A 13,702-nucleotide genomic window follows, 5' to 3' on the forward strand; every position below is an offset into this window, starting at 1 on the left:
GGGGGAGATGCGGTTTTGCGACCAACAGAATTGTGACTTACCCGTTCTAAGATGTTGTCGTGCCCCATGTCCTTGATGTGGCCTTTTGGTGCATCTATCAAGGGATCCATGGTGCACAGGATATTGCATGGATTTTCGCCGTTTGAGCTTGTAACAGAGGAGATAACTTGGTGAGACTGAAGAGAGTCTAAATGGTTCTTCTCAAGACTAGAACCTCGTTTCATGTCCCTATGATCTTCAAAAAGAGCCCTGTTAACCTTGTGTCTGGAACCTCTCAAAAAGGCAGTATCTTCTTCCATTTTATAAGGACTCTTTGAGTCATTCATACTCTTTGAACCTCCTTCAGAAGAAGATGACAATGCATTAGCGCTTTTTGCAGTCCTGAAGGTTTCTCCATTCATCTTACCATCAGCATCTTTAAGGAGGCTCAATGATCTAGACTCCATCTTTTTCAGAAGCTCTGGTGAAGAGACACTAGATGGCCCAACAGCATCCTCATTATCAGCAGGTCTTTTGTGCAGCAATGGATTTGAGCGGATCTGTTGGCACAAATCTTAAGGTTTGTAACAGTTGAGACAGCACAAAAACCACACAAAACAAGCCAAGTATAGAAATTCTAGAGAACAGCTTAGTCTCAGGTAAGTCGGTCACAACTAAATACCTTTTCGGGGGTCTCTTTGCTTTCGGTGTCCACTATACTTAGAGGGCTATTGTTTGCAGAGTTGGCATGCATGGTAAGTGATTCCCTTAGACTACCTACTAGATCTGTAGGCATGGCTACACTGTGAGTGACATAGTCAAAGTTAGGTACCTGTTCCAGGCATCAAGAAAGTCACATTTGGCACATGGTAATATGTAACATCAACAAATAACCAAACCATAGTGAATTATTAGGGGGGGGGGGGGGGGGGGGGGAATGTGAGCTGCATATTAATGCATTGCACTACTTACTCCCAGACGTCGGGCTCGGGCTTTTATAGAAAGAGTTCTTATACACAAACAGACTCTGCGAATATCTTTCTCTTCTACAACATCAGGTGGAGAGAATAGATCAACACCAGTCAAGCCCACTTTCTGGCAAACCTGCAAAGGTCAAGGACAAAGTGTACCAAGGATTAAGTTTACGTGATCGAAAGAACCACAAAAACCATCAACAAGAAGAAAACAGAAAACGCTAATATGGAAAATCTTTCAATCGTAAGCTCAGCACGACAAGAAATAAAACACAAAGCTCTACCAATAAAGGAATCTTAATAAACAATAAAATGAGTCCGCACACGCTTGTACATGCACACATGACCACCTGTGTGTGCACACATACACTCACTTGTCACTTGAGCACTCCTGCACCCACGTGCGTGAGAAACTCCCACCACCTTGTATGCGTGACAAAAAGAGAAGCGCACAATGGAGTACATCATGCCAGTCCAGGAGCTTTTTTTTTCCCCGAGAAAAACATCCTTCGATTAGTTAAAGAAAAAACAGCCACAGAGGGCGAGATACAACCACGAAGGGCTAAATACAGACTCGCCTCATTTAAGGGCAGGAATCACATGATCATAAGGGGGAAGAGACGCTTCTCCTCTGGCTGGCCGCTCTGTGAGGAGAAGGCTATCTCATTAGGGGGGGGGGGGTGGAACAACCACACATGTGGTCTGTAATGCCAAATGGGGTCACCGCCTCTATCTGTGAGGAAAGGGCCAAGCCTCCAAAGCCTCAAGAAAGCTTCCCACCGCCTCCGCATGCGGTCAGAACCTGCCTATAACTTCCCCCACTGACTGCAGAGGGTGTGAATGATATCAAGCCATATGCTCTTGACGGTCTCTGCCGGCGGTGTGTGGGTACCCTCGATGGCCTCGCTGCATCTAGCATGCCAAATGTGCCAAGCTACTATGCTACTGCAAATCTCCCATCTCTGGCATGAGTCTAGTCGCCAGTCGCGTGTAGGTGGGGCTGTGATTGGTATTGCTGCAATACGATGGTGAGAGACCTAAAGGCCTAGCCCTCTGCCATCCTCCTCATAATCCCTGACCACTCCAGCCTCTGTGACCCAAGCGACAGTGCCCCATGTAATGATCTGAGTCGATGACCTGTCCATAGCGAAGATGCGGAGAATCCGCTGCCAAATCTGCTAAGCCTTCGGGCAATCCCAAAGGTAATGTCTTGAGACTCCTAGGGGTGGCCACACCGCAGGCAAGCTGCTGGCCGACCTCCAACTGCCAGCCAAGTACCGACCGCCACCAAACTCCTATGTGCCATCAACCAAAGAAAGCGGGTGATCTTTCTAGGCCGAAAGCTGTCCCAGAGTCTCTTCCAGAAATCGGAAAGGAAACACTGTGAGAGGCCCTGCGAGCCAATGTGCTGCTGCTACCGGTGTGCCATCTATCTCAGGCATCTAGGCGCGTGAGAGGTCGGCAAGGTCGGTACTCCCAGATCCATAGCCGCCATAATCTCTCCCTGGCCACCTTGGCCGGTGCTGGATCTATGTGCCATTCCCGTGCCCGAAAACCAATCACCCTCACCCTCTGCAAGGTGCACAACCACTGAAATCCTCCAAAGGAAACTCAGATCTCTCTAGTCTGCCATGGGACCCAATAGAAAAAGTGAGCAAACCACTATCCTCATCTGTTCCGTGGACCGCCACTAGGATATCGTGTCTGGTAAACACGCCTAGCCACATTGGGGGAGTCAACCACTCCTGAGGGATAGCTGAGTCGATGTCAATGCTAAGCCTATCTCTACCCCAAATCCCCATCAGGCCTCTCTCCTGCACCCCCAGGGTAACTGCCTATGGGCGATCCAATCTCCAAGAGACCTGGCTGGTCCCATGCTCAAGGTGCCCCAAGAAACATGCGGTCGGGCCCCTAGCATGTGGCCACTAGGTAATTGGATCAGGGGTTCCAGACCAAAGGCTGCCGAAGCCGCTCCTCTGAGGCAACTGGAGCTATCTATCTGAGGGCAGAGGTGCTCCCAAGCACAAAGTAAACTGGCTCCTGCCAATCCAGGAGTTAACCTGTTGACTAGGTTAACATAACCCCCTTCTTCACTACTGTTTAGGACATTGGAGTGTCGGCACCAAGCTATGGGGTTGTTGACAAACTGCCTCACGGCCTTGATCCAGTACAAAATGTTGTTGGAAAAAGTCAAGAAATGCGGACGCATGTGAATTAGCCAAAGTAAGCTCAAATTATATGACAAGACACAAGAAGCTGTTTAATTTTCATGGTAAGCTGATAAACAAGAAGCTCCAAGGAGTTGCTTGTACTTTAAATTCATCAACGTGTGCATCATCACATTGATATAAAAATGATATAAGACACATCAGTTTTACAGAGTCCCCTTGTCTATTAGTGCAAAAGAAAAGAACTAGACCACATAAAGGTACCTTAAGAAAAGCGTCTACGTTTGAATAGGGAAGGTATTTGCTACTATGCTTCCCATAAGCAGCAGCTTCAGGAAACAATGACGCAGGGGATGCTGATTCCCCATCTGAATGCTTTTGCAATAACTCCCCAATTATTGATGAAACTCTTTGCCTGCACCACAACAAAAGGTTCAGTATACACCATTTTAGGTATTGATATTTGAAGTAATTATGAACAAGAAAGGAGAGGGACAAAGTCCAGTCACACTAACATACAAATGACAAAGGCAAATACTTCAACTGACAAAGAGATTTAATGGATCTTAAGATGTTCAGGAAAAATCTGAGTGATTGAGCATATACTCACATTTCATGTGCGTATGTATGTATGCAGATGCAAATGTGATTGATGAGTAAGAAGCCAATATGAAGCATTCTTTATAAGTAAACCAAAGATCTAAACTCAAGGGTTTTCTCATGAGACAAACTTGGAGCTACTTATACTACGATTCCCTCAGACGTGCTCCCATTGGTGACAGAAGAAGATAACAAGTCCACTTCGTACAGTACTCCAAAGAAACCCAGGCATTACAGCCTCCATGGTGACTTGAGCAGCAGGTCTGCTCTCAGAAGAGATTCATATGGGGAAATGTTCACTTATTGATGCCTACCCCGACGGAAGGCCATTCATCAACATGATAAGAGGTCAAAAGAATCACACACCGCCAATGGCGGGCACATAGCCTAGCGGTGTGGACTTGTGACTTGGGGAGAGGAGGTCCCAAATTCAAATCCCCAAGGCCCCTGTTCATTTTTGTGGCCACAAATTGTAACACCATCAGGTGGGAAGACCCAGTTGCCTCGGGACAGATACCAAATTGCGACTACAGGACCTACTCAAGAGAAAAAAAAAAAATCACCAATGTCTTTTTTCCCCCAGAAAAGAGACTTCCATTAAGTAAAATAAAATCATACAAAGAGAAATCTCCAGCCAAAAGGTAGGGAGATCTCAACCAATCAAGGGCACTATGCTGCCATAAAAGCCCCATAAAAGTGGAGGAGAAGAAAATACCATGGTTCCACTCTCTCATAAATCTACGGTGCGCAGCTCTAGAAGATTCCTATATGCGAGCCCAAGTGGCCAAAAGAGTGAAAGTTGTCACCCTCTAAGCATCTGGTCTTCCAGATATGCCACGCCATGATGCTAGCAAAAATCTCCCAGGTGGTGTCAATACATAGCGAATGTGTATCGTAACTGGGGGATATCTTAAAGCAAACATCTCTCTGAGCTATGCCCTTACGGACAAGTATAACAAGATTTTTTCTCCTACTCTCAAAAAGAAGTTGTGGGCCAGATTGAGTCAACATGCAATAGCACCCCGAGTAATATAGATAGGATCACTCCTCAATCTGCCCAAGAGTTGGGCTATAGAGACCCAGGTCCTCTCTACTTCTCTGCATTCCCATAAGCAATGATACACTGTCTCGGATGGAGCTGAGCATCTAGGTCCACAGCAAAAATAGATCTCCACTGGCTAGTGGGCAATCCACCATGTAGAAACAGCCAAAAGAAGTAGGATACCTAGCTCCTCTTGTATGAGTGACAGAGTCTCTGCCAGAATCTCCTCTGAATGGGGGGTATAATGTCATATGCCTCCCCAGTAAGGCCTAAGAGTGGAAACTCTCTAGATCTGTCCAAGCATGAGGACCCCCGTGTTACGCATAGTGTAGCTGAAGAAAGGTATGCTCTTCATGGGGTTCGTCACATCAGTCCATTCCCACTCACCACAGTTCCAATGTAGATATCTCATAGGGCATCCACCATATAGCCATGGAACCACGAAGCATGAGTAACCATCACTGGGGAAGGGTCAGTATACCAACGCTTCCTAGAGCAACCCACTCCTCTCACTGGATGGATCACAAAGTGAGGTGTGATCACCTGTACATCACATCTCTCCATCTGCCATCATCCAGATTGAATGGAATAGAAGGTAACAACTTCTTCCTCCTTTGGTTTCGAAAATCCCATCACCTATCACCTGACTCACAAAAGAACAGGTTCCCAATGCCCAAGATTGAGTATATCCTTCAGCGACTCAATGGCACAAAGTTCTTTTTGATGATAAACCTCAAGAGTGGCTATCATCAAGTTTGGCTCTTTATTGCTGACATTCCCAAAACAGCCTTCAAGACTGAATGTGGCCATTACGAGTTTTTGGTGATGCCATTCAATCTCACCAATGCACCAGCAACATTTAACAAGATGTTGTCTCGGGTATTTATGGAGCTCATAGAAAAGTGTGTATTCATCTTTTTGGATGATATACTCGTTTTTTTCTGCGGGAGTAGAAGAAATCCATTACCTGGGATATGTTATCAGTGCAGACGAGATTAGCCTCAACCCTAAAAAGGTAAGGGCAATTCTCAAATGGGATGTTGATTGCACAAGAGATCCACTCTTTCGTAGGTCTCTACCAAGCATACAACACCCATATGGACAAGTTTTCCAACCTTGCAGCACCTCTTACAGATCTGCTCAAGGGCGTGAGAAACGTCGATAGAAGGTGTCCATCACGGGCAAAGCACTCCAGGCATTTCATGCAATGAAAAAGGTTGCCTCTGAGTCTCCGGTTCTCAAATTGGCTTCATGGGATAATCCTTTCAAGGTAATCACCGGGCGAAGACCCGAGACCAATTTACATTGGGGATGACCTTTCAACTGAGGAAGAAACTGAACTCATCGCTCTCCTCAGAGAATTCCAGGATTGTTTCACTATGGCTAGATTGCTAGCATCGGTGATGACAATGCTTAAACATTGGAAACATTTCCTTTACGGGAGAGATTTCACAGTTAAGACAGATCAGTAGGCACTTAAATGGTTGCAAACCATGCCTAGTGCCCAATGGAGTGACAAGCAAGCCAGATGGAGTCAGATCTTCCAATGGTTTGGAGGTATAATTGAATACATCCCTGGCTCAAATAACCCCGTTGCCGATGCTCTCAATAGAAAAGGCACAATTCAAAATTTGCGGGAGTCCATTGAACTTGAAATACAGGGAAAAGATCTCGATAGTATGAAGGCACAATACGAGGATTCATTGGAATTCGGGACTCCGAATAGGTTGGCCCTACAAGCAAAACTAGGTCACTATACCAGTCATGATGGCTGGTTATTTTACAAGAACCAACTGTGCATTCTCAGGGAAAAGTGACAGGCACTTCTCCATGATGCCCATGACTCTCTTGTTCAAGGTCATCGTGGTATCAACAATACATTGGAGAAACTTAAGCGATCATTCGATTGGCCAAAGATATGTCCACGCATGCCAGATATGCCAAAAAATGAAGGCACCTCATACGAAACAGGCAGAGTTACTTCAACCTTTGCCAGTTCCAAACGGTCCTTTCCAAGATATCAGTATGGACTTTGTTGGACCTCTTCCCGTTGCATTTGGATCTTAGAACACACGGTGCATGACCATCGTCGACCGATTCAGTAAATTCTGCATGTTGATCCCGTGCAAGCAAACGGCCACAGCTGAAGACATTGCTCACCTGTTTATCCAACATTGGTAACCCATCGGAGGTTTGCCAAGGACAATAACACTAGAGAGGGATCACAAGTTTACTTCAAATTTTTGGAGAGCATTATTCGATAACTTTGGGACCAAGTTGCATCCACAGACAAACAGCCAGACAGAAACCTACAATTAGCTGGCTTTTGATGTTCTCTGTAAACCCAGCGGGGCGTGACAAATTCAACCACGTGTCCAAGAGATAAAGATACACACACACACACACACACACACATATATATATATATGTATATATATGTATATGTATATATATGTATATGTATGTATATGTATATGTATATATATGTATATATATATATATATATATATATGTATGTATATATGTATATGTATATATGTATATGTATATATATATATATATATATATGTATATATGTATATGTATATATGTATATGTATATATGTATATGTATATATATATATATATATATATATGTATATGTATATATGTATATATATATATGTATATATATGTATATATATGTATATATGTATATGTATATATGTATATATATATATGTATATATGTATATATGTATATGTACATATGTATATGTATATATGTATATATATATATGTATATGTACATATGTATATGTATATATGTATATATGTATATATGTATATGTACATATGTATATGTATATATGTATATATATATATATATATATATATATATATATATATGTATGTATATGTATATATGTATATACACATGTGTATATATGTATATACACATGTGTATATATATATGTATACATATATATATACACATATGTATATATATATATATATATATATATATATATATAGAGAGAGAGAGAGAGAGAGAGAGAGAGAGAGAGAAGGGTATAGGAATCTTGCACAGTGCACCACACTGAGCGAGGAACAGGCCCCGCCCCCTTTTAGGAATTTATTTTGGAACAATCCACGGGCACGCTGGCTAGGATCAATACAATCAATGAATGCAAAACAAACGGATATGCCAATGTAGGATATCCAAGTCGATGTTGATGTCGAGGCACAAGATCTCTCATGCCAAGCACACCACGGGGATGACCCACAAGTATCTCCCACCGGGCTAGTACCAGATCCAAAATCCAATCCAAGTCTAAATCCAAATCCAAATCCAAATCCAAATCCCAAGTCCAAACTCCAAGTCCAAGCTCCAAGTTCAAGTATCACTCGCTCATCCCATGAGTAATCTCCACAACTCCTATAGCCTTGTCAAAGAAGAAAACCATGTAAAATCTCTCTGGCAAACTAATATAAAACCTGTTTTAATGGTTTTCGGGCGATAAAAACCTCCACAAAGCAATTTTTAGGGTTTTTGGAGCAGTTTTAGGGTTTCTAAAATTTTCATTCCGTATAGCTCCGCACTTGTCCATACGGCTCCATACACATGTCCATATCACCCATGCATATGCCCATACAAGTCTAGGGCTGACCGTACACCTGAAAAGCAACTTGGAGAAGGTGTTGATGGCGAAGAAGAAGCTCTCCATGATCATAATGATGCCCACACACACTCCATGATCTCCTTCATGATACCACAAGAGAGGTTCATACTTGAAGAGAGCTCTGCTTTTTGCCAAAAGCTTAACCAAGCTTTTGCTTTTGCCTTTTTCCCTTTGCTTTCCACTTTATAATAAAATATTACTCACTTTGTCAAAGTTCTTTAACTTTGCTTTTCTAACTTCAGGGCCTTGCTTTTCGGCCTTGGAGCTGCTTTTTGAAAAAGCGGCTTTTAGCTTTTTGGTCCGGCTCAGTCTCCTCTTGCATATCGTGCCCCTGGCTCGTACTCAACCTAGTTTGACTTTTTGCTTTCTCTGCCTTCTTCCACTTGTCTGGTGTCCGGGCAAGGGTTCTATCATTTGAAATAGAGCTAGGAGGGCCAAATAGTTACATTCCCTCCCTCTTACATCACAGTTGTCCTCAACTGGGTTCTATCCTTTGAAATAGAGCTAGGAGGGCCAAATAGTTACATTCCCTCCCTCTTACATTGTAGTTGTCCTCAACTGCAGGCAAGGGTTCTATCATTTGAAATAGAGCTAGGAGGGCCAAATAGTTACATTCCCTCCCTCTTACACCGCAGTTGTCCTCATCTACAGACTGCAAGTGTTCCAAGCACATCCATATATTCCATGTATATCCACGTGTTCCATGTACATCATGTACCTCCATATATTTCAAGGTACTAGCCCCATCTGGTGAGCTTTTGCATCTGGCCTTTCCCCATACCTGTGGTGTCATCTGCTCATATGGCAACATCTCAATGCCTTTTCTTTGACCAATAGCTTTATTTTTGATGTTACATCTTCATGGCCTGTCACATGTGTTAGATATAATAAATGCATACTTACCTTCTGCAAAAACTAGACACAAGCTAGTCAACAAACAAGTACGCATCATTCGCATCTACTGGATATTCGAGGTACTGGCCAGGCGGTCTGGAGCCCGATGGACTATCACATGCCATAAATCCAAGCATTGTCCACACATCAAAAACAGCACACAAAGTCAAAGAAATTCAAACATATATCGGTATTCAGTGCACAGGTAACGATCCTCCTGTTCATGGGATTGTCTTGTCTGGTTTCATCAGAAACCGTGCTGAGCTATTTGGCTCCCGAGGGACACCGCTTAGATTATTGCTCAAGGCCATCTAGTCAATAGGACCGCCCGAGAATTCATCAATAGTCATCTGCGCTATCTAATCGCCGACTATGAAATCCAATACAGTCATCTCGACCATCTGGTCGCAATGACCGCCCGATTCCAAAATCCAATACAGTCATCTGGGCCATCTGGTCGCAATGACCGCCCGATTCCAAAATCCAATACAGTCATCTGGGCCATCTGGTCGCAATGACCGCCCAACTACGAGATCCAATACAGTCATCTGAGCCATCTGGTCGCAATGACCGCCCGACTGCAAAATCCAATGCAATGGCCATCTGGTCGCAATGACCACCCGACTACGAAGTTCAAGATATCTACCATCGTTGCCATCAATGGGTCATCTGGCATCGTTGCCATCAATGGGTCATCTGGCATCGTTGCCTCCCATATACAAATCTCTCCTTGGGCTATCGGGCATCATTGCTACCCAGACTAGAGCATGTCCAAGTAACCATTATATAAGCAGAATAATGGTCAATTCCAGTCCAATATACATATACAATGAAGAGGGCTAGAGACACAATCCCTCCCTCTTAAATCTGTCTTAATCACAAGACATTCAAGCCTATACTTCAAATAGATCAGGACCAACTCCTTCCTCATAAGGTTGAAGAATATCTCGGTAGTCCTTCAAGTACTCTTCTGGCATCCATTTCGCATCCATAGGCGAATAATTCTTAAAGTTCAAGAGGAATTTCTTGACCACTGTCTTTCCTCTTTTTCTCAGAGAGTGGAACTCAATCTGTTCTGGCTCTCCACCCTTGGTGGATGCTCCAATATAGGCTCCTCTGGGAGTAGTCCTGTATATGGCTTCAACATGCTGACATGGAAGGCATTATGTACCCTCCAATGATCTGGAAGGTCCAATCGATAGCATACATCGTTGATCTTCTCAGTAACCTGAAAAGGTCTATAGTATCTGAGGGCAAGCTTGGGTTCCTTGTGCTCCTTAGCTTTAGACTTTCTAAGTCTAGCTTTTTCAAATCACAATAAGACCCAATCCCCTTCTTCAAAGGTGACCTTTCTTCTGTGTTTATATGCAGCTTTCTTTTGCTTGGCTTGAGATGTCTCAATAGTCCTTCAAACCTATGCAAAGGCTATATCCAAATCTCGAACAAACTCGTCTGCATGGAAGATCTATTCCTTGGTCTTTAGAATAGGCAACAACAATGATTTGCCATAACTAATCTCAAAAGGAGCTTTTCTTGTCGAAGAGTGAACAGTGTTGTTGTAAGCAAACTCAACCAATGGCAAGTACTTTTTCCATTGTTCCTTTGCTTCAAGAGCATAACACTTTAGCATACCCAAAATAGTGAGGTTTGCAATCTCACTTTGTCCATCTGTTTGAGGATGATAAGTCCTCATGTTGTCAAAAAGAGCTCTCCAAAAGAAGCTAGTAGTCCGAGGATCTCTATCCCCTACAATGGATTTGGGTAATCCATGATGTTTGAAAATCTGCTGAATAAACAATCTCGCCATATGCTCTGTGCGGATAGTCTTCTTCACGGGAATAAAGTGGGCTTGCTTACTGAATCTATCAATAATAATATGTCCAGCCTAACACACCGACTTATAAACATTATAAGTCACTTTGATGAATAAAATCCCATGCTACTTTTGCCGTGTGGCCATCTTTCAGGCCAAACTTTCCCGGTAGATGCTTCAGCTTTCTTCTGTGGAAAATCCCCGTTCACACCTTGGTTCCGCTCAGTGTGTGAAACACTAGTCAAGACTAGTGAAGGGAACAAACGGTGACATCCCCCCCCCCGGACCACAATTCAGACCCTTCACAGGGAGGTGGGTAGGACTCAAGTCCCCATGTACCAAAGCACCAAGCCCCCGCTGAGGCCAACACAGGAAAGTGGCAGACCACAGGCCCAAGGCGGGACCGCCGGTCGACATTGGCAAGCGTGCAAGGCTGGCAGGACCCAAGAGGATACGGTTTTGTCAGAAAACCATTTTGAGCATTTATCTCAATAGCCCTCTATCAGTGATGGGCCCCCCGCAGTTCCCTAGAGGAACCCACCCCCACCCCCTTCTGGAGACCGTTACCTCGTCGTCGTTACTTCGTTGGGACCCTCCTCCAGGTTTTCAGCCAATGGAGATCGCTAACCCTTCAATGCCTGCAGTAATAGGCCCGTCCTTGCAGCCATCTCCCCCCCCCTCCCCCCTCCGCTCCTCCCCCTCCCCCATGTTAAAGACATGGTGTGAGCTTAATGATTAAATGAATCAAACAATGGAAATGATTATCACATAGGCAAACTCACACCACTAGAGCAACACATGCCACCACTTAGATAATAATGAGATGTAACCAATGAGAAATAGAGTGTACTCAAGGTCACCACAAAGCATCACATAAAGACAAGCTAATGGAAAATGCAAAGAGGGGGGTATTTCCACAAAGGACCACTTAGTATATTGATCACTAAGCAAGTACACAAAGCATGCGCATTACACTCTCTACTTAGCTCTTGAGTGTGAGAAGTATAACTTGTTTATATAGGCTTAGGAGAAGGAGGCGCCTAGGGCCCATAGCAAGACTGGCTTTGTCATCCTTTTCTATCCTGTAAAGTTTCTTCCTTAAAAAGAACCTAGCACCTCCATTGGTTTGCCCAAAGATGGACTTGAGCCTAAGCCATGCTTCATTGGAAGTCTTTGCTGAGCTCACTTGATGGATTTGGCTATCACCTAGCCCACAAATGATGAGAGATAATGCTTTGGAGTTTAAATTGGTCCACTTAGTGATGAGATCTGAATCTCTATTTGGCCTCTTCTCAGTCCCATTAACCACTCCCCATATGTGCTTTTCTATGAGACACATTTGCATTTTGATGCACCAAGTATGGTACTTGGAGCCATCAAATTTATCTGTTTTATCAAACATCTTTCCCACCATAGTTGCCATGGTACGCAACCTGACACACACACACAGTGTTACACAAATAGGGAAGTCCTTTATAGCTCTAGGACTTTACAATGGAGCTTGGATTTTCACCCAAAAATACTCTACTCAAGTATCCCTTCACCAAATAAGTGAAGATGTGTACACATGAACTTTGACTACTCCACATAATGTGACTTTCCCTTGATCTTGAAACTGGTCTTGGAACCTATGGCTAATGCAATTTGAGCTTTAGTTTTAGTGTGTAAATACCTTGGCATTTGGCTAACACACCACACCTATTAGCCCTTTTTCACTAAGAAATACAAGATGAAAGATGTGCTCTTTATAGTGCTAGAGCATATACAATATGTTGTTCACAAGGATACATATGTAATGCTACTCTCCCACAAGATGAAGACAATATCAAGAGTATGATAATCCCCCTTGATCACAAAATAAATATGGAGTACCTTGAACCTTAGAGCCCTTTTAAGAAAATCACAAAGAAATGGAATTTTTAAACAAATACTTTCCTTCCTATAATGAAGGAGGAAAGTAGATGATGATGGAAGTCACCATGCTCCTTCAATCGTGGAAGAATCTCCTGATGGTTTAAGCCTCCATGGAATGCTTGTGCTTTGCTGCAATGTGAGGCTATTGAAGGCCTCCAAATTGCCTTCTCCTCTCATCAATACAGGAGCTCTGTGCCCCCTGCCTGGTCTTTTGATTGTAGCCGCCTGTTTTCATATGCTTTTTGCAAGCTCAATGCGCAGAGATTGACGCCCTGAGGTTGGACTACTAAAGCCCCAATACAATGAGTGCAATGCACAATCACTCAAGTGTGATTGAAGCCTCCAATTAGTACCTTTTTTTCACTCTGTTTTGCACACAGAAAAAAAACAGATTTGATACCTTCTTAGGTTGATGCTTTCAACAAGCAATGGGGGCTACCATTTGAAGCTTATGATGGCTTTGAAGAAAGGTCTCTAGGCTCAGCTTCAATGCTTCAATATTGATTCAATCAACTCTCTTCACAATGCAATCACCATCAATAATATGCTCTCACACAAGGTTTCTGTCACATAGAGGTTCCCTTCTTCTAATGCTTATTCACACCCACAATGGTGTGTCCCACTAAGTGATGATCCCTCCCTAAATCTCTCAATGTG

The 13,702-nt window shown here is 43.4% G+C and overlaps 1 protein-coding gene across 2 annotated transcripts in view; it reads right to left on the reverse strand.

Moving 5' to 3' along the window:
• LOC147637701 (uncharacterized) overlaps positions 1-13,702 on the reverse strand; it is a 49,063-nt gene that overhangs the window by 17,950 nt on the left and 17,411 nt on the right. For both annotated transcript variants that reach the window (XM_086799526.1, XM_086799527.1), the window contains exons 3-6: positions 3,386-3,536; positions 952-1,083; positions 662-811; positions 42-539 (exon numbers count right to left, since the gene is read on the reverse strand). In XM_086799526.1, coding sequence (XP_086655652.1) covers positions 42-539; positions 662-811; positions 952-1,083; positions 3,386-3,536 — 931 coding nt within the window. The remainder of the gene's footprint in view (positions 1-41; positions 540-661; positions 812-951; positions 1,084-3,385; positions 3,537-13,702) is intronic.

Source organism: Cibotium barometz, chromosome 6 (genome assembly GCF_041138505.1).
Source record: "Cibotium barometz isolate CiBa-2024 chromosome 6, ASM4113850v1, whole genome shotgun sequence".
Lineage (NCBI taxonomy): Eukaryota > Viridiplantae > Streptophyta > Polypodiopsida > Cyatheales > Cibotiaceae > Cibotium > Cibotium barometz.